This window comes from Boleophthalmus pectinirostris, unplaced genomic scaffold (assembly GCF_026225935.1).
Source record: "Boleophthalmus pectinirostris isolate CB_2022bp ecotype Guang Dong unplaced genomic scaffold, ASM2622593v1 HiC_scaffold_1, whole genome shotgun sequence".
In the NCBI taxonomy this organism is placed as follows: Eukaryota; Metazoa; Chordata; class Actinopteri; order Gobiiformes; family Gobiidae; genus Boleophthalmus; species Boleophthalmus pectinirostris.
This window is the reverse complement of record NW_026570970.1, coordinates 22,664,311-22,685,942: the sequence shown is the minus strand read 5'-3', so window position 1 is coordinate 22,685,942 and position 21,632 is coordinate 22,664,311. Positions and strand designations below refer to the sequence as shown.

General features: G+C 37.8%; 2 protein-coding genes across 3 annotated transcripts; both read right to left on the bottom strand.

Annotated features, from left to right (window-relative positions):
- Nucleotides 1-1,888: 1,888 nt before the first annotated feature.
- trim45 (tripartite motif containing 45) lies at nt 1,889-9,406 on the bottom strand. Of its 2 annotated transcripts, XM_055150259.1 has the most exons (9): nt 9,341-9,406; nt 8,705-8,994; nt 8,061-8,349; nt 7,614-7,759; nt 6,874-7,187; nt 4,755-4,884; nt 4,177-4,291; nt 3,686-3,812; nt 1,889-3,190 (listed from the first exon to the last, which is right to left on the bottom strand). In XM_055150259.1, the coding sequence occupies exons 2-9, from the start codon at nt 8,872-8,874 to the stop codon at nt 3,036-3,038; spliced, it is 1,446 nt and encodes a 481-aa protein (XP_055006234.1). In that variant the 5' UTR covers nt 8,875-8,994; nt 9,341-9,406; the 3' UTR covers nt 1,889-3,035. The 2 variants fall into 2 exon arrangements, with proteins under 2 accessions (XP_055006234.1, XP_020775909.2); XM_020920250.2 differs by lacking the exon at nt 9,341-9,406 and having other exon boundaries at nt 8,705-9,317.
- Nucleotides 9,407-10,645: 1,239 nt separating this feature from the next.
- On the bottom strand, nt 10,646-15,691 carry vtcn1 (V-set domain containing T cell activation inhibitor 1). The gene is made up of 5 exons (XM_020920422.2): nt 15,617-15,691; nt 15,118-15,182; nt 11,657-12,013; nt 11,146-11,397; nt 10,646-11,046 (listed from the first exon to the last, which is right to left on the bottom strand). The coding sequence occupies exons 1-5, from the start codon at nt 15,646-15,648 to the stop codon at nt 10,922-10,924; spliced, it is 831 nt and encodes a 276-aa protein (XP_020776081.2). The 5' UTR covers nt 15,649-15,691; the 3' UTR covers nt 10,646-10,921.
- Between the last annotated feature and the right edge of the window lie 5,941 nt (nt 15,692-21,632).

Genomic DNA, 21,632 nt, shown 5'->3' with positions numbered 1-21,632 from the left:
TTTTTCATTGCCTCATTTAAAATAAAAGGTAAAAAGGTATTGTTACCAATGTGTGCAGTGCAGATAACCCTGTGTATTTAGGCACTGGCACAGTGCACTGGTGTGGTTGGTTTGCAGAGATGAAATACTTGTGGGTGAGGGATGTCAGGAGCTGTCACAACACTGTATACCTCCATCTTCATCTTCTGTGTACTGTTCTGTTTCCTCACTCCAACTTAAGACTCCTAAAAAGAGGTGGATTAAAAATAAATATTGAGCTCTATTGTTAGTTTTCAGATGACATCACAACATTCTACAGGCTAGTAATATTTAATACAGGTGGGGGCATATAAAATGACTATTGTTAAAATGCTTTTTTGTTTTGTGATATAGCGATAGTGATTTTTATTGTATTATAGACTTTAGGGTCTAGTCAGTGATATTTTATCAGGTTCAACATTTATGAATTTGGATACTTCATGGGAAAATACAATGGGGGTGGGGGTTAATAATGTTTACATTATTTGCCATTAAATAATCAGACACAAATTAAAAATGTCTGAGTCTACCTTAAGTTTTTATGGACTGGAAATAAAGAACTTATCACAGTATAAAAAAGATTTGCAGAACTAACATGTCAATCATAGTGCAGTTCCTGTTTTGTGCCTGCTAGAGCTCAGAAAAGTCTAATGTCTCAACACCATTAAAACCAATTTTAAAGATATTTATTAATTCAAGCATTTGGTTGATCTTACCTTGAAATATTTTTGGTAAATGTGTATTTAAAGCTTTGTTATTGTTTGTTGTTTTTTCTGTTTTATTCCGGAGAGGCTCTATTTTTGTATTATTCAGGTCCTTATAATTGTTGTTTAGAAAAGTTCAACACACACATCTTGAACTAGATCTAAGGATATGACAAAAAAGTACAAATTAAAGTTAAAATGTACAAAACCCTCTTTTGACTGAGGGACAATGCTGGACCATTATGGCGTGTGCTCTCAATTACAAGGTACATTACTTGAGAGCTCAATGCCACATGAAGGAGGTTTATGAGATTTGGCAGGAGTCCTTCTCCCCAGGGTTCATGGGAATGGCAGCAGCCCTGTCGTTAGCTACATACTGTCATTGTTCAATTTGGCGTGTGGAGGAGATGGCTCAGGTCCCAAACACTGGCTCATATCCACTTGAGTGGAGGAAGTGATGTAATGACAAATCACTATTAGTGGCAGATTATGGAAATCATGTTTGGCTTTGTAAATGTGGACATCTGATCAAAAATACAAACAACAACAAAAAAACAGATATTCAATTGATGCTACAGCTGGTACAACCATTATGTTTATGTTAACTATATACTACAACCACTGTGACATCTTTCCCTTTGGGGTTTTCAAGTACAACAATTTCATACTTATGTCACTATTTGTGAGTACAGAAGGCTACGCTGGTTCTGTTATATCTTATAGTCAGTCAATAGGGTTATGGTTAAGTACTTAAGTGTCTCTAGAGGAAAATTTGGAACAACCTGGCAGGAGCACTGTGGGGCTCAGGGACTCATCTCCAAATCTTGAGCAAGACTAGGTCAGGACTACATTAGCTGCAGGGTTTTTACTTATCAGTGCACACTAGTAAACTTATCATTATTTGCATTCTTCAAATATGTGTACAGTTATTAACACACGTAATGTGTTATGTTTTAAGTTGTTAAGTAAAGGCACACTACCTGATACAGTACCATTAAATGTCCTCTATCCACTGTTAGATTAAGCAAGATCCCTATCACTAGTAAGTAAATGGCAATCAGAAGAGTAGGCTCATAAAAACATTAATGTTAACAGTCTATCTAAAACCACTTACAACATGATTCCTGATTATGCTGTATTTATTAGTTGTCTTTTAGCTCGGTAAAGACATTTCTTATCTACCAATAGGGGTGATATTTAATGCAGAGAAAAGTCGCCAGATAGTGTTATTAGGGTAAAGGAGGAAAGTAGTTATGCATTGCCACCTGCTGGTATGAAAAGAAATTGTGTGGTTCAGACGTCATGAAATTTCAGCACGCACTAGTACAGTCACATTTGCTGGCAGTTTTTTTTATTTTTATTTTTTTGCATTGTAGATATCAACTTAGATAGTAAATGTTATTATTAATTTTGGAAATTGAAATTCTGAAAGAAGAAGTGTGTTACTCAGCATTTGTAACTGGACTCTATTGTACTGCAAGTCATTTACACAATTCAAAATATTACAGCAGTACATAATGGAAATTTAATGTGTCATGGTTCATAAAATACAGTCAAAAGTGGAATACAGTCAAAACTGGACAGTAAGACTTTTATATTAGCAAATGACTCACAGTATTGAAGAGTACCACAATAAAGCATGTTATGAGTCTATAAGAATATAGTTTCAGATTTGGTTACATTTAGTACATATTGCTTATACTAACTAATTTGAAATAAGGCATGTCATTCGAATTATATAAAATTATATTTGTTTTTTAGAGTGTAAGGTATATTAGCAGCATTTTTAAGGCAATATAAGTCAACTTTATAATATGATACTAAACATCAAACATATTGTACATTAAAGTTGACTATTTAACTTTCCATGTTATTGCTTAACCTAAAATGTTCCACAATGTGATGTATTGTATTTATTACAGATGTTTTTATCACAAAAAATATAGTGGGAAAAAGCATGCATTATTACTTATGTACAGATTGGAATTGTAACTTGGCCTGGTGTTTAATCCCATACTGTGGAATATTAGAGGGGAAAGCAATAATATTTCCATGGAAACAAGGAAGACATGTACCATCCACCAGAGAAGTTTCACAGTGCACCTTTGTGTTGAGCACCATAAGAAAAGTATTAATATATTACTGTAATTAGGTTTACCTAGTTGAGAAAAAACTCCAGTGTATCAGTAAAGGCACATTTAAACAACAACAACAATTTGAAACAACACTGAGTTAACACCACAGTACGTTATGGTTGTCTTGCTCCTTTAGTGGCTTTGTTTCATCATCTTGACAATTCCTGCCTGTTTTCTCTCAGAGCTCCACAGTCCTCAGGTGCCCGCGCGCAGAAACAGCAGTTATCACACTCTCAGGTAAACACTCAGACTTCTCCACTGTACTGCCACAACACGACCAGTGCGGCTTCCCTGGATGCCCCTTATGTCCATGCCCACAACCTTTAAATCCCCCTGAAACACAAAAGACAGTAGAAATAATATTATCTCTTGAGCCTGTGTAAATTTGTGTGTATTGGGCAATATATATTTTTCATTCAATATCACATGCACTGAGCTAAACATAAAAAAAATGCACAAAGGTGAATAAAAACATTTAGCAGTATTTATTTTAGGGAGCGTTCACTTGCACGTTCACCACATCAAAATGGTACTAAACCAGGACTAAACCGGAACATGAACTAATCCGAGACTAAATACAGACTAGAATGGTACCTAACCAAGTCCACATCAGGACTAAAAAGGGCTCAATTTAGTACCAAATAACGACAAGTGTAAACACACCCTCAGTCTCTCTATAACTGATTGGCTGTAAAAAAGGTTTCATTTTGAATCAAGCTGTTTGTTTGTTCATCCACTGTAATACATCTTGCTTTCAGTCTTACAACATGTTGCTGCTGATATTGCCTCACAGAGAGCAGCAGCAGGTTCAGGTGTTGTGTGACAAACCTGGCATAGTTCCCGGGCAGCCACACCGAGCCTCTTTGGACCCTCCGCTGGAGCAGAAAGAACAGCAATGAAACATCCCACTGTGGCGCCTCGGCTTCCTCTTTATGTTCAGTGTGAATGGGGATCCCTGTAAACATAGACAAGGGGCTGGATAGCGTTCAAATCAGCAGAACATAAACAAGGTAGGATTTAATTTGAAATATGTAAAAGCATATTAATTAAAAGAAGGAAATGCAATACGTAGGTTATTATAATCTTGTACAGTATTGGCAAGATCATACTATATTAAACTATCCATTCAATAATAATTATGAGGATGATCCAGTACTGATTAGGCTTCAAGTGAAAAAAAATCAGCATCTCATATACTGTAATCACATCTGGTTCTCACACTACCATTTGAAAACATGTGGTTTAAGTGATGCCTTTAGTCTGTACATCACTGCAGTAAATGCTGTACAAATACTGGAATATGAAACGTAATACTGTACCTTGACATGTTGTGTTTTTACACAAACCCACACAGAGTAAGGCCCAAGCTCTTCAGGAGTGTATGAAACACTGTAGGTCCCATCACTGTTGTCCACTACGGATGACACGATGGTACTGGAGAAACAAGCCAAAGCACAATATTGAGGGCTTTTAAGTAAACATTTAGTGTTTATTGGAGAGAGATACAGCAATGATACAGTAAATTAACTTATTAAATAGTTTTAAGAGTCAGAAAAGTTATCAATGTCTGGGAACAAAATTCACCAACTAGAAATGTGCATCAGGATGGTGTGACATAAAACAATAAATAATAACAATAAAAAATATTAATTATCATAAAATAAAGGGCATGCATAAAATAAAGTGTTAGAATAAAAATAGCCATTGACTGAATATAATTGTCATATACTACATTTAGTGTAATGTAAACACTGATTTTAGATTTTAGATTTCAGAAAGGAGTTGCAATGAATATTTAAGACTCAATATAGTGCAGAAATATAGAGTAAACTCTCCGTCTCCCCACCCACCATCTCACACACATACTCACAAGGATGGACTTCTAGTATTTAATTACCAGTTTCTCTTTTCTTTATGGACGATGCTGACCACAACGTGCTCTCCTCCTCGGGTCAGCTGATCCCCTCCTGAGTCCCTGCAGACCAGTGTGAAGTGTCCAGACTGGCCAAAACTACACTGCTGCAATCCTGTTGTAACATATTAAATAGATATTCATGAGGCAATAAGCGATATGACACTGCCATACTGCGGAAGATTACAGGTATAGCAATAACAATTAATACCTCTAAAGTAACAGAAGAAGCATGCCTACATAATAAATGGATAACTTTTATATTCCAAACAAGAATACATAAAGTTTAACATCAAAGCTAACTCATAAATGAGCTTAAAAGAAGCAGACTATTCATGACTGAACTTATTATATTCCTAAGAAACTCTCCACCCTATAGCATCTTTAACACTTAGACCATACTATACTTGTTGTTTTTTTCCATCTTGGCATATACACATTTCAGCCAGTACCATTCCAAAATACAGCAGCATACAGATGCAGATATTTAACAGCTTCAAGTTTGTGTTAAAGCTAACACATTATTAGAGTTTTCATCCATGATTGATAGTGTTTTGAATTTGTTTTTCACAGTCTAATAAGTCTGAAAATAAATGATGCTGTTACAGTTCAGCCTGTAACTCCTAGCAGCTGTGGGGTGGCCGTTTATACCCAGCAAGACTAATTACTTCCACTTGTTCAGAGGATTGTGTTTACTATTTCGACCAGCCTTGTGAAAATAAATCAGCTATTGCTAAAACATTAATACAGCTTCTCTGCTCAGCGATATCATATTCCAGTCATTATTACGCAGTAATTATGTGTGAATTTACAGTGTATTTTCTCAGCCTAGAAAGTAGCAGCTGCCATCATTACCGACACAGCTGTTCTTCTGTCACCTGTGCATTGAGCGAATAGTCTGTTTAACCCTTTTATAGCTTGCATTGGAAATGCAGCACACAGCATAAAACAGCAGAATAAGTGAAACGTATTAAATTAAATGTGATAATATGCAGCAACATTTGTTAAGAGGTAGATAGTAATGAATTATTACACTTTTTCTACACTTTCTTTTGTTCTTGAAAAGGGACAAAAGCAAATATAGTAGCTGTGAATGCCTAATAAATTAAAGATTTCTAAATTATCACCAGAGCCATTATCATCTCGATTTAACACATTAAAAATTTAAAACTTTAGATATATATACATTGTTCATATTAATTAAACAATGCTCACTAGTATAAAAGGATTAAAGTTGCTGTCTCCCCAGTCACATTTAAATTGACTATGTTCTTAATAATATTCTTAATCTACTGAGAAAACCTGATGAATATTCCTCACTTGACTATATCCTTGTCCCTCTGTTGTGATTCCAGGATTTAAAATGTCCTACTGCGACTTGCCACAGCCTCTTTTCCTTTTAGCTGGTGACATGTGTGTGCTTGGTGTAAACATCCCCAGACTGTTTTATCCCTTAAGGCCCCTGGAGCATTCCTTCTGCTCCAGAGGAATTCCCACATAACAATAGTCTTTAACTGTGCATCTTTCAGCACTGTTCCTCCCCATTCACAGGCTCACCAGCTGCACTGAGTTCAAGCAGTGTGTGTACATGTACAAAAGAGTTAAACAAGGATAATAGGGAAACTAAAGTAAACCAATTAACTTGGTCATTTCACTGCCTCAATGATTTGTCTCCACTCTTTTATAGCTGGTAATCAAAACAAAGGGAGAAGCTAAAGTGTTTCCACAGTAAACAATGATATGCAAAAGATACAGCAAAGGCAAACACCATTCTAAGTAATTATCCAAAGCCTCAGCAACTAATAAGATTTGACTTGGATTTATGTATATTTTCTGAGCATTTTCATTGCATTGGTTCAGAGAAAAATGTTGATGATAATAAAGCCGCAGGGTAATAAAATACTGCAAATTCCTTATTGGTTTCCTGGCACCTTGTGGTTTATGTGAGTAAGTGTGGTGGTATGATAATACACAACTCTTAATATTACAGGTCTTATAATAGAAACAAAACAACACCTGCCTTTCACATTAATATTTCTACCATAATCTAAGGACCTCCTGATAGAGTCATGAATTCACCATAAATTAAATATTCTTTAATTACCTTCTCCTTCCACTGAGCACTTGCTGGGGTCTGCTGTCTTCCCGTGGATTATTCCAACAACTGGATAGCCATTGACATCTCCTGCTGGCTCAGAGGGCAAAAAGCAGATATTGGAGCCATCATCAACTCCTGCCACAGATTGTGGGTCATAGCTAGTTTCAGACAGGCTGCTCAGTCTTTGCAGGGTCACTCTTTTAGCACTAAGGATCTCCGCATCTGAACCACAGCTTAAAAGTCTTTCAGCAAACTCCACTCCACCTCGGACATCCACCAGAGCCTGGCGCAGTTGAGCCCTCTGTAAGTGTATCTGGTTTCTGAAAAAAAAAAAAAAAAAAAAAAGACAGACAGCGAGTGTTTTAGGGGCTCTTATTGTAAAATGTATTATACTATACTATATATAATACACGAACTGTTGTAATTTGCCAGAATGCTTTAATGAATTCAACAAAACACAAATGTGATCATCATAATTTCATGAGTAGTTTCAAAAGCTCTAAACTGTGGAAGCCTCTTTGATGAGTAACGAAACATATTCACTCCAAATCTTTGGTCCAGCTGACAGAATAAATGTATCTTTTGAAATTTCCATAAGCAATAATTTGTATAGTCGTAATGTCACCAATTATTCCAACAACAAATGGGGGAAATGTGCGCATTTTCCAAATTTAGCTTGAAATCTGGAAATGTTTTTTTTACGCAAAATTAAAGGGCAACTATTGGACTATGTATTATCTGTGTACCTGCGCTGTTTGTGTAGTTCCTCTAGGCGGCGCAGCAGAGACAGACAATGGGCCTCCACAGCACTGGCATATCCTCGAGCAAATGCCCTCACCTCCTGTGCCACTTCATCCACACGGGACGTTAGGAGATCCTGGGACTCATCCACCTTTACGAAAACACAGTGAGAGAATGTAGTTATGCTGATTATGAGGATACCAATTTAGAATTTAGAGTCACGTTAATCTAACATATAGCAAGGAAATTCAATATCATACTGAGGATTAGCCCCTGCAACTATCGACAATTAAAAGATAATAAGTAAAGATTAACAGGAAAATGTAGTAAGTCAAAAAATTGTCTTAATAACACATCTTGAATTCTTATAAAATAGTACTGGCTCAATCCTTGTCACAAAACATCACTTACAAATACAATAGGCTTCAAACCATCTTCATTTACTGTACTACCTTTTGAAGTGACTCCTCCAGGCGCTCCAAACGAGGACGCAGATGGACTGAGACCAGTTCCCGGATGCGGTCTCCATGTCCATCAATGACGTCATGTGTGGGAGAACAGCAGTGGTCCCGATGCAGAGTGGCGGCACACTCCAGGCACACGGGCACATCACAGGGCTGACAGAAGAGTCGCAGCTCCTGCCCCGGGTGGAGGGAACAGAGGACCGGACGACAGAGACGACCACGGGACTTCAGCTCATGGAGAGCCTGAACTGAGTGAGAGGAGGTCCGTTTCTGACGCCTGCAGAACAGAGAAGATGGTTTAGATCAGTCTGGACCCTGTTGGTATCATGCATGTTCAAGTAGAATTATTCCTATTGCTAAACACATCTCATAGTAATGGACTGAATTAGTACTTCCACCAATTGAGTTGTTTCATAGAGAGATCTGCATGCTAGAAAAAGAATTTGGCTACATTTGGAAAGAAGATGTAGTCTATGAGATCATGGTGAGAAACACTAATGTTTACAGATTTTAATATTGTCAACATAAAAACTGTGTCACTGTTAAATAGTGCAGATTAGATTTTTCAAAAAGTTACTCAAGTAAGTTGTGTGTACTACCATATCTCTTCATAATAGTGAATCCTGTATTACCTATGAGCCTGGCAGCAGAACTCGCACAGATTGATGGCGCATATCTCGCAGCGGCTCTCCGCGGCTCCCTCCCCGCAGAGGTCACAGGGCAGCGGACCGTCTGTCACCAGCGTCTCCAGAAACACCTCATCCAGAGCCAAGTGGTCTGTGCTGAGCCCGGCCGGTCCCATAGTCGGTAAGTCCACTTCAGAGTCACATTCCGGACACAGTACCGTCACGGAGCCCTCGCCACCACTGCCGCGTCTGACCGCTCCGGCCCAGGAGGAGGAGGACGGCGAGAACGGCTCCAGCTGAGCGATACAGTCCGAGCAGAAGGTGTGGAGACACGGTAAGATTTTTGGATCCCGAAAGAGGCGCTTACACACATTACACACCGCCCTCGCGTTTACACTTCCCCCGTTTTGTACTTTTTCTGAGCTTATGGCGTTTTGGTCCACGTTTCCTTCTTCTTTAGACATTGCACTGCTCTTTTCAAGTAGGTTTCTACGGAACCAAAAATCCACAAAAAGACAAACCAGGAATTTTCCACTTCACAAAACTCCACGAAATGGAAACGCGATTAGCGATTAAAAACACAACTTGTAACAAACATATATGCACTTTTTTTTTTTTGCTTAAACGTAAAAACTAACTCACTGGTTAAAATCCTGTGGTCACTCACGAGCTCTTTCATGCAGAAGTAGGTTTCCAGTGCATTCAGAGTTGATGGGACATTTGACACCCCACTCAGTGCCAAACCAATGGGAATCTCTGGAGGCCCATGTAGGGGTGGTCCTACTATTACTTCCTCCTCTAGTGGCAGCACCATATACTACAGCAACATAACAGAACTAAAGCAAATGCTTATTCACAACATAAAGGGTACATGAACATGAAGCAAGCTAAAGTGAAAGCCTGGTTTATTTGGGCGATTCAATCTTGTCAAATTCTCAGTTCCGTTCAAAGTGACTAGAGGTGGCGCTGGGATGTTGCTGCAACACGCGCCGGGGCACAAACCTGGTCAGGAGAGACCAGGCCAACTGTTAAGATTATTTTAGCTTTGTCTCCCATAAGACTTAAAGAAATAATTTAGTCAAAAGTTTCAGCACGTGCACTCACACACATGTCTTTGAACACTCGTCTCCTTCTGATACAATTTAAAAAGTGGCTATAGGCTATAAAGTATTATTATCATATAGCCTATATGGTCTCCAGTGGCTTGAGACTTTTACTGACCATACGCTTCTATACGCACGGGAAACACGTGTCTGTGGACGCTGCAGTCATCAAAAAGGTACAGATAATATAAAAGCCTATGGACATTATTTCTTTAAAATCACTGAACTTGCACGTATGACTGTTGAGAGGGCAGTGCAGCTTTTACGCACAGACAGACGGACGGACGGAGGTGAGCTGGTTTTCAGTGGGTTCTGAGTGTTCGCTCCTTCATCACACATGTCTCTGTTCTCTCTCCCCTGTCTCTCGCTCCCCGTCAAACTGAGAACATGTCTGCGCGAATTTTTTCTCAGAGCCATCGGGAGCACGCACAAAGCGCATCTTAAATCTAATGCCTGAATTAGCTTTGGTCACACTCAGGCTTATTTCTTTAATGGAACGAGTTGAGGGTTAAGATGGAGATGGAACTAGTTTCAGCTCAGGATTTCAGGAGCCTAGACTTGTTAAAAGGCTTTGATGAAATATCCCTATAGAATGTAGGCTACGACCAAATACAAACAGAGAATCAGAATCAGAGAATAAACAATTTTTTATTACATTGAAGAAAAAGTGCTTAGAGTAGCAAAGCCAAAAGGAAACGAGGTTGCACTATAAGTTAAAGACAGTCTTGTTAATAATTGCCATATGATAAATATATAAATAACTTAAATACAATTATAATAAATATCTTCATTAGCTTAACCACATTTTCTTTAATGACTGCTGAACAAAGATGTCATTAGGTGCTTAGTTAAAATTGTTACACTGACTAAACAGGACTGTAGACACTGCCACTGAGGGTGCATATGTGTTTCAATGGGGTGCCAAGACATTAATCTTCAATTAAGTGTAATTATTTACACATCTAAAATGAGGGAGCAAACAATTTTAAATGAGGGTGCACCCTTTGCACTCTTATAGACCCAGGCCTGTTCTATCATCAGTCACTGCTCCTGACAGGTTGCCTCAGTAGCACTGATCAGATGGGTCAAATGTAAGTTTTTCAATGGAGAAAATAAAGTCTTATGGGAAAATGGCCAGGCCAAAATATAAAATAGCGATCATGAAGGTGAGAGATGTGGATGTGATCAGTGGTGAGGATGCTTTGTTGGTGTTGTACAGGTATGTTTGCTGTATAATCTCAGAGCCTGAAAATAAAAAAAATATATATATAATTAAAATAAATATAATTAAAAGAATGAACAAAGGAAATCTATCAACCTGCCCTGCATGACTCTATTAAGTACCTGTTACAGTTGCTTTTGAAACTGATATCTTCAAGCTGTTCTCAATCTTCAAAATATAACTATTGCTCGTGTTTATGGATGATAGTACAGTTTCCACACTGTATACACCAGCACTGTTAGAGTTCAGGCTTGTGGTCCCATGTAGAACAGTTCCACTGAGGTTGGTCCAGGTCACATTGGGCTCAGGAAACCAGCGCTCTGCTACAGCTGTTAAACTGCTGTTTGATAATGTGAAAGATGGTGCTGAAAAGGCTGGAAGAAACAAAAATCCATATCTGAGACATGGAAAAACTGATATGGGCTCATAGACTTATATATCCACGTATTCATGTCAAACCTACCAGAAGTTCACCTGGTTGGTTCACCAGAAGTCCACAACAGTACAAATGAGGATTTTTTCATTATACAACATTAAAGCTAGTAGTAGTAGTAGCTATATTTATCCTACATGTATACATTTACCTTATCAGAGAAGTTATACAGTGCACCTTTAAAGTCTAACCTTCCATACCTCCAGCATGTAGGTCCACAGTAACTGCCCCTGCTCCGGCGCTGCTGCTCATGGTGCAAGTGTACACACCCTGGTCCTCATTCCTCACCGCTGACAGGAACAGTGAGGCGTTCCCCGTCCGCAGGTCGACTAGGGACAGCGCTGCCCTACCTTTGAATTGTGGGCTCTGGTTCTCCAGGTCCACAGCCCCATTCTTAAACTGATAGACCATCCCAGACACGCCACTCTTCATCCACGTCACAGACATCTGGGACAGTGGTATGATTTTGACTATGCGCAGGTAGCAGCTGAGGAGTTGGTTTTCGCCAAGATTGGCAACAGGAGATTTGTCAGAACTGAGCACTGATGAAAGTCTCCCTATAGAGCAGTGGAAAAATATAATACTTCATTCAGACTGAAAGTTTTCAAAAGATTTAGTACAATCTGCTTAGGTAGGTCAAAAAGACTGAACTCAGCTACAATAATAATAAAAAAGTGCATTGTGTCTAAATTCTGGCCTACTTTTGAGCTAAATATTTGAGTCTTGGTCTTTAAATGTACCAGTGAATGGTTGAGCCAACTATGTACGTAGTTCAGTCACAAGGGGTCAGTAAAGTGACAGATTTGAGTCATTGGAAATATAAAGATTTTGTACAGCTATAGAAAATCAAAATTTAAGCTATGTCATATATGACTGAGACATGTTTGTGCTCACTAGCATTGGTTGAGGGAGTATTTATAAAATGATAAACCATATTATTGCAAGAAAAAGCCAATATGTTAATGTATATTTCAAAATAAATAATAAAAATACAACGCAACACAACTGCTTACAACATGCCTTTTCAGTTGGGAAACTTGTGAGTAAAAATGTTATGATTAAATGTTTATAGAATTAATTTTCAACTCCTTAAACCATTACATAGTGAGATTAGACATCAAAGTCAAACTGTAAAACCAAAACATGGAAAACAGGTGCCCTGTCTGACTAGACACTAGATTTCTAAAGTCCGTCCTCAACAGTTTTGTAGGAGCCTAAACCCAGTTTGGAGTATTTTCATTATTGAGATAATTATTCTTATTTTGTTTGATTTAATGTTTACTTAAAATGCATGATTTTTGGTATTTTGGTGGTTCTTTATGGTTAACATGATTATTTGTTGATTATTTGTTACAAAGTAATTTGATCTATTTATATTTTTTCTTTAATTAATTATTGCTAATGTTAATCATAAGTTTACTTAAGTAATGTTTAATTTTTTGTATTATTTTGTGGTCTACGGTTCCCTATTTAAGATGTGTGCAAGTGCACCAGGAGAGGGTGGAGTGGAGCCAAACAGTTTTTTGACCTCCTGTCACCTACACGTTAAAGTTCCTCTTTTTGTTTGTATCTGTATGTCCTATAATGTGAATCCGCAGTAAAGAGTTTTTAAATTGCACTTGGATCGCTGTTCGTGGATTCTTTCATTTTTGAGGCATTTTAAAAGGTGGAACAAGGTGTGCAAAGCTATGGCTTCACAAATGTTTGGACCTTACAAGTTTACTTTCACCACTCACTCACATAGTTAACATGTCACTTCAACCTGGAACATTCCCAAACGCGTTGAAAACTGCGGTCAATAAGCCTCTCCTAAAGAAGAGCAGTCTTGATGCCACAGTACTGAACAATTTCCGACCCATCTCAAATCTGCCGTTTTTTGGCAAAGTCCTTGAAAAAGCTGTTTACCAACAGCTTATGAATTTTCTCCAAATGAACAACTCCTTTGATGTTTTCCAGTCAGGTTTTAGAGCCCACCACAGCACTGAGACTGCTCTTATCAAGGTGACAAATGACATCCGCCTGAACACTGATGCAGGCAAAGTCTCAGTCTTGATCCTGTTAGATCTGAGTGCTGCTTTTGACACTGTCGATCATGGGATCCTCTTACAGAGACTAGAGGACTGGGTGGGCATCTCTGGTACTGTACTAAACTGGTTCAAATCCTATCTAGAAGACAGGAAGTATTTTGTTGAAATTGGAAACTGTGTCTCAGATCACATGGCCCTGACCCGTTGGGTGCCTCAGGGGTCAATCCTGGGCCCCCTGTTGTTCAATCTCTACATGCTGCCATTAGGCCAGTTAATAAGCAGCAATAATGTGTCCTACCACAATTATGCAGATGACACTCAGATCTACGTCTCTCTGGCAGCAGGAGACTATGGACCAGTGGAGTCACTTGGTCATTGCATCCAACAGATCAGTGTGTGGATGCAAAACAACTTTCTCCAGCTAAACTCTGACAAGACTGAAGTCATAGTGTTTGGTCCACAGAAACAAAGGGACAGTGTCAGCAGTCACCTCCAGTCTCTCTCTCTAAAACCTTCAAATCAGGCAAGAAATCTAGGGGTAATAATGGACTCAGACTTGAACTTTAACAGCCACATCAAATCAATAACATCTGCAGCCTTTTACCATCTAAAAAACATAGCAAAAATCAAAGGTTTACTGTCTAAAGCAGACTTGGAGAAACTTATCCATGCGTTTGTCTCCAGTAGGTTAGACTACTGTAATGGTCTGCTCACTGGTCTCTCTAAACGAGCTGTGAGACAGCTGCAGTACATCCAGAACGCTGCAGCTCGGGTCCTTACTCGAACTAGGAAGTACGAGCACATAAGTCCTGTGCTCAGGTCTCTGCACTGGCTTCCTGTGCCTCAGAGAATAGACTTTAAAGCAGCTCTGCTTGTGTACAAGTCTCTCCATGGCCGAGCACCAAAGTACATCTGTGACATGTTAGTGTCATATGAACCATCTCGCACTCTGAGGACCTCAGGGACCGGCCTCCTGCTGGTGCCCAGAGTCAGGACTAAACAAGGGGAGTCAGCGTTTCAGGTTCATGCAGCTAAAACCTGGAAAAGTCTTCCTGAACATGTGAGACAGGCCTCTTCTGTGATGCTGTTTAAATCCAGGCTCAAAACATTTCTGTTTAACTGTGCATATAACTGAAAGGTTTTCATTCCGCACTCTTCTCTCCAATTTATGTCTCTCTTTTTTTATTTTAATCTTCACGATTATTTATGTTTTGATTTGTTTTTATTATGATTTTAATGTATTTCTTATTCTGTAAAGCACTTTGAATTACTTTGTGTACGAATTGTGCTATACAAATAAACTTGCCTTGCCTTGCCTTGCCTAAAAGAAACAGTAACTATTATAAGAAGAGACGATTTAATAATAATATCTTAAAGTCCTGATTGAATAGAACAGTTAAATGATACAAGTCCAATATTAGGACAGGATGATAAATATATTTACAATACAAATACAGTACAAAGTCATTAGATATATATTTTTGTACAGTATTTGCCAGGAGTTTAAGCCAGCAAGTATTGTCTTCAGGAAAATAGTCTCATTATCAAACAATATACAAAGTCAATAGAAAAACATAAAAAAATATATTATTCGGAAAAAAGTTGTATCATAAAACCTTAAAAGAGTATCTTACCAGTGAAAGTACAAGCCAAAATGATGATGATAATCCCAGAAAATACAACAATCAGGATTACCATGCTGCACAGAGGAAAAGACAAACATATTTGTCAGTCTGATATTTGCAAAGACAAAAACAGTCCCACCATACAAGGGACCTTTTGTATGCCACTGTCACGGATGTAAATAGAACAGAATTATCTTAAACAATGCAAACTTGAACAGCCCAAATAGTGTGGAATTTGGCACAATACTGAGGATAGGTCTAGTAAAATACCCTTGTATTAACGCACTTGTATTATGTCAAGAACTAAACATAATCATTTAAACATATCTATTTTAATAACATAATATTTAATTGTGCATACTAACAGATCATATGTGGTAATATTATTTATGGAAGCTAAACCATTTCATTCTGTTTTGATTTATATAACACATAATGTCATCCTTGGAAATAAGCTTGCTTCAAAAGACAGAGCTTGTTGATGGTGAATTATTCTTAGTGCACCTACCTGCAACCAATGATCCTCTTCAAAGATGCCATCTCTCCAGCCCAAAAGATGAGGATCCAAGTTTCAGTTTGGCTATAACAACATTGTATTCCCTTGAACGATTAAACTAATATTATAATATTTCACCCACATGCTGTTTGTCTCAGCCATATTCAGACTAACTCAAGCATCTCATTTTCAACACAACCCCAAGAGTAAACATTGCCATAAGGTGTGTGTCATTTGACTGACTAGAGAGGTGTGTCTTTTGTAGCGTTTTGAATGATTCTCTGACATTTAAAAGGGCAAGGTGCTGAAAATCATTATGTGGAGCTTGAGGCAGATTAAGTGACATAAAGGTTACACACTTTTTTTTTTTTACCATTTGAGGTGTAACAGCAAATATGCGCAGTAATTTTTGTTATATTGCAGTGGCTCTTAAACTGTGGTACCACTGGACTCATAATCGCGAGGTCTACTGTGGGTCTGGCAATGTTGAAAGGATTGATATTATGCTATTTTCTTATCTATGTTATAATGTTGTTTCCAGATCAAAAACATACCTGGAGTTGTGTTTTGTTTCATTCACACATGTTTAACACACAAACCCTGTGTATTTAGGCTGAGTTTTCCTCTCAGACAGAAAACACTCTGTTCCATCTTGTGATGTCATGTCATAATACAGGAAGTAGGACAGCATTTGGAAACTCAACCTTTTCATGTTACATGTTACCAACAGAGCTGATCACATTACAAATTATGGCACTTAACGCCTGGCGAAACAGTGGCTCCTCTCAAACCAAACCTGTGCCCATAATGTGGACTAATGACTGTCTGGAGAGAGTGTGATGTTCTGGAGTGAATTAATTGAATGATGTTTTTGATAAGAATTATGATTTTAAGATGCTGAGAGAACTGGGTGTGAATGAGTTTACAAAATTGTTATGATGCTCGGGACATTATTCTTTTTGTGTTTGATTTTATTAACTATAACATCAACCTGCCCAGGGACGATGGGAGGAAATTAGCACTGGCGCTATAACCTGGTACAATGCATCTCTCCTGTTAAGCTTAATGTATATTGTGCACTGTCCCTGTCTCATTAAATAAACTAAACTAAACTAAAAAACTAAAGTGTTCTACAGTGTTTTTAAGCACAGCTTCACTAGAATGTTCTGAATCTACTGAACTAAAGGTAAAAGGTGGCTTTTAACTTGAAAACTACCACTAGATGACATCACAAGGTGGACAGAACATTTCAGATTTGGAGATATAGACAGATTAATAAAGCAGAATTACTTAAATATGAATTAAACAAAACACAACTCCAAGTATGTTTCTGAAGAGGTAACTTTATAACATGGCTTAAAGTTCACAATTTGCTAATTTGTATTATGACCTGTATTTTAAGTATTAAGTATTTCAAAAGCACCCAAAATGTGCCATTTCATTAGATTCTTATGAATGTTACTTTAAAATCAAATATTACAAGAAAAGGGAACAAAAGGTGAAACAGACACTACATTTGGCTGACATGTGATTAAAATATTCTTTCACTTCCACTCTCCCATACCAAGTCAGACCACTGTACTCTAGTGACTGAAAGGATTTACCCTACTGGTCTGGTGACAGTAACAGTGGTTGGCTGTGACTGCCGGTGTCTGTCTCATAAACTCCTGGAGGCATGTTTTTTTGGCCTCATCTCTCCTCTGGGCTCTGTGTCCTGGTGGAGGTTTCTTTTTTGGCCTCATCTCCCTGGGCCCTATGTCCTGGTGGCTGTCTGCTCCTGGTGCTTTCTCAACTGGTTCGTCTTCTCATCTTCATGTTCATTAAGGCGTCCCATCTGTCTGAGGCAAACATGCGGTGCACTTGAACAGCTTGTGTCTTTTGAGACTCAACAGATAGACACAAGCTGATTTTTACAGAAAACTAGACACAGATCACATAATTATGTAATAGATTCATGTAAAAAATAAGAAATTATCATCAAACGTGATAAACAAAAGGAGGAAATATGGCAGCAATGGAGGATCTAATCACTTTTGCAGTCTTATGTGGTGAGACATATATGGAACCTCTAAATAATCAAATCAGGCAGGAATTGAACCCATATATGTGTACAACAGGTTTATGCAAACTATAATCTAACATGAGTGAAAAATATTGGAATGTGCTGACCTAATGTAGTTCGTTTGCAAAAGGGGCATTTCATGTGTCAAGGCATGGGATATGCTGGCAGTCTGTGGTCAGAGAACTATACAAAGGTGCCAAACTGATCATTACTTTACAGACCTAACATTTTTAGACTTGAGAACACCATAACACAGGTCAGCCATGATGTTGTGGATAAACTTACATACCTCATATGCTTCTAACATGGGTTTTTGGCTACAAGGAGACTTTTAATCAGAAGAGATACCTTTTCAAGTGTTGTTCAAACTATAGCTCAAACTGTTGGAGCAGTGTTTTATGGCTATTCCTGAAGTTAATTTATGTGAGTGGTGTTTGGATTGCTGCAGTTTTCTTTGATGGATATTGTTATTACAAGCTTTACAAGGCAAATTCTGACTCCAATTACACCGGGATGCTTTGCAAAGATCAAAGTAGCCTAATGAAAGAAGAAGAAGAAAAAAAAAAAAAAGACTTTACAGTGAAATCTGTAGTATGTATGCAGTTTACAAACTACAAATACTTGATAGCCTACTGTGTGTTAATGGGACTTGTGGCAGTGAAAGTAAACAAATGTATAACTCTTAACCAGTCATTACATGTTGCTTGCTATGTCTTTGGGATTGAGGAAAGAAAACACGAAAGGAAAAGAATGTATTTATTAATGTTAATTTAATATTATGTGTTCATATTCATGTAGGAGATTAGACTGGGATTAATTTGCGGTTTGATTTTTCTTTGGACCATGATTGCAGTTTTGGAGTCATGAATCAATTAAGGCCAAAAACTCAAATGGGAACTTTGCGGTCCTCCTTACCACAAAGTTAAATGTGAAAAACATCTGAAAGAGAAACTCCGTAACCACCTTGAGGAGGAACTTACTCTACTAGCAATTGAGAGAGCAAAAGTCATTTGTCAACCACATATTCAAATGATTAAAGATTATGAGAAACACATTGGTGACATTAAGACTGAAGTTGAGGATATGAGGATTTTACATGCAACAAAAGGGACAAGAGGAGAGACAACATGAGAACCAAGAGGAGAAACAAAATGGGAGACAAGAAGAGGGACAACAGGAAGGATAATAGGAGAGACAAGAGGAGGGACAACAGGAGAGACAAGAGGAGAGACAACAAATGAACAAGAGGAAGCTCAAGAGGAGGAACAAGAGGTGTTCCCTTTAATACTCTATGGACAAGAGACAAAGTCTGGACATCCTAATAGCAACACCTTCAATTTAATAATGACTTGACAATTTGAATGAAAATAAATTGTGATTTGCTCTACTTTGTTTCCAGAACAGTCTCATAGATCCACCTAAAAGTGCTGCAGGTCAAGTGGTTTGTTAGTTTCTGTTGTGGTGCATCTTCCAGACAATAGTATGTAAATGATTCAATAAAGACAATGTGCTGAAATTTATTATTTAATACCAATAAAGACACAAAGGACATAGGCATATACTGTATAAAGATGTGAACTAAGGGAGTGTGACATCACCTGTAGCGTTCAGCTCCAGTCAAATGAAGCTCATGAGGCTAGCAGTTAAAGGGGCAAATATGGAATCAGGCTCTATATTATGAATAGGATTTTTTTTAAGTGACAAAAAAAAACAAAAACCTCCAGGATCATGTAGAGCACATTAATACGAACATTTTAAAACCAAAATGGTGAGGGTCACTACAGCAGTTGAACTACAGCACCTGTATACAGACTTCCTATATGGAACGTGGCAGCTAGCACATTAGCTAAGTCCAATTACAGTCTATGGACATCACCCATAGCATTGGCTCCAGTCAAATGAAGCTCACAAGGCTAGCAGTTACTAGCCAGGTTGGCGCCACCTAGTGCCTCCATCCGCTCAATTTCATTTCTCTCCAGTGACTAGGTCAGGAATTGGAATACACTAGATGGTCCTCAAAAACCCCAGAAGTGCGAGTTCGGGCATCAGTCAATCAGCAAAGAACCATACATTTTGTGTTCTCAACGATTCCCGAGATCGAGAATTTAAAGCTGGAACAAAGAGAATGTTTGGTGAATTTTATCAAGGGGAAAGACATTATTGCCCTTCTTCCTATGGGATTTGGGAAAAGCTTAATATACCAGTTAGCCCTGTTAGTGCCGCATTACATACGACTCGACCAAATAGCAGCGATTGGTTAAATGAAAAAAGGTACCCGCCTACCATCAAGCGAATGAATTCTAACACTGCGAGGTTAGACGAGATGAATCAGGCTAAGCAGTTACAGGGGTGAATGTAAATATGGCGGCCAGCAGGTTAGCTATGTCCCTTTATATATACTATGGCCATAGGTTATGCACTTATGCCACCATTTAGAAAAACCACAAACAGACATTTTTGGTTGGTTATATTTCTAGTTTTGTTTAATTTAGAATACATTTTATTATTATTATTATTGCCTTCTAAGTCATCATCATTTAGATTGCTTTTATGGTTTAATGGTGAAATGCTGGATCTTGTGGAACATCAATTTTGTTATAGTAGCTAACTAGGCTATGTGAAATTCTGAACAATGAGAACAGCTTTGCACTTCATCTGACCATGAAGATCTTAATATAAAGAATATTAAACAAAATACAACTGTTATTTTGTTGCTATTGTTAATTTATGGTTGTTCTCACAGAAGCATATTTTTTCTCTGTGTGGGAGAGTATTTGCATGTTTCTTGGACTTCTACAAAATATTTCCTGACTGGACAAAACCACCAAAAATCTGCAAATTCTTTACAATCTTTGTAAAAATCCAAAACTGCAAAAAAAGCAAAATAACGACAGACACCACGTCAGAGCTGGTGATGCAAATCATTATCTGACTTCAAATGAAAGTCAAATGCCATGTAACCTAAAGTTATAATATAGATATAATATGATAAGGCCCAGGTAGTGTTCCAATAAGGTGATTCAGTTGTTTTAAAAAAAAAAAAAAAAAGATATGATATATTTTAAGGGTCGTATAGTTCATTGAGAGACTTAACAACCATTGCTAAAGAAGAGATATTATGTAAAATCTGCTGCTTGCTATGGTGAAATTCTACTATGAAGAGGCGGGTCCTGTCAGTGCAGTCATCTACGTCTCCAGCCTGTGGTCTGTGGTCATTTCATAGAAAAGAGTATAAAATACTACTTATACTACTCATTGCCACATTTCCAAATTAAATGAGCTGTTGACTGAAGACATCATGACTCATTTTGGACATGAATTTGTAGAAAAACTTTTGAAAGGTTTTGCAAAAGCTGTGAGCACATCTTTGCTCATTATACTCTTCTTCATCTTACAGTACATTTTTGACATGGATTTTAAGTGCTTGTGCAAGTCTTCCATACAGCCTAATGATGTACTTTATTTGCTGGCACCTCCTGTGATTCTGACCTGGGTTTTGTTGTACATCGAATCTTGTAATCAAAGAAGATTCTGTAACATTTTCAAGAAAAAATGCTTCTTAAACTTTTTGTGTTGTTTTTGTCGAATTTTCCTGAAGTTCATTTCTGTTGGTGTCATTTGGTCCACTGCTGTTCTGTTGGAAGGAGACTGGTATTTTTGTTTCAAGACAAAATCTGACTCCAATCACATTGGATTGCCTTGCAAAGAAAATGCTCGTCTCGTGGATGAAGAAAATGAAAAAATAAATCAGTTTAAAATTGAATCTCAGGTATGGGCTACTTTCTAATTTAAATATATGTGAAATGATTGGAGGATAACCCTGCTGCAATAGAATATCATACCCCATATTAAACAAAAGCTAAAATGTTTATTCCCCCAAGGCCTTCTATTAGTGGGCCATCTATTGTAACTTAAGGGGCACTTTGGGTGAAATCAAATCCACTGTTATAATATTAATTTAATATT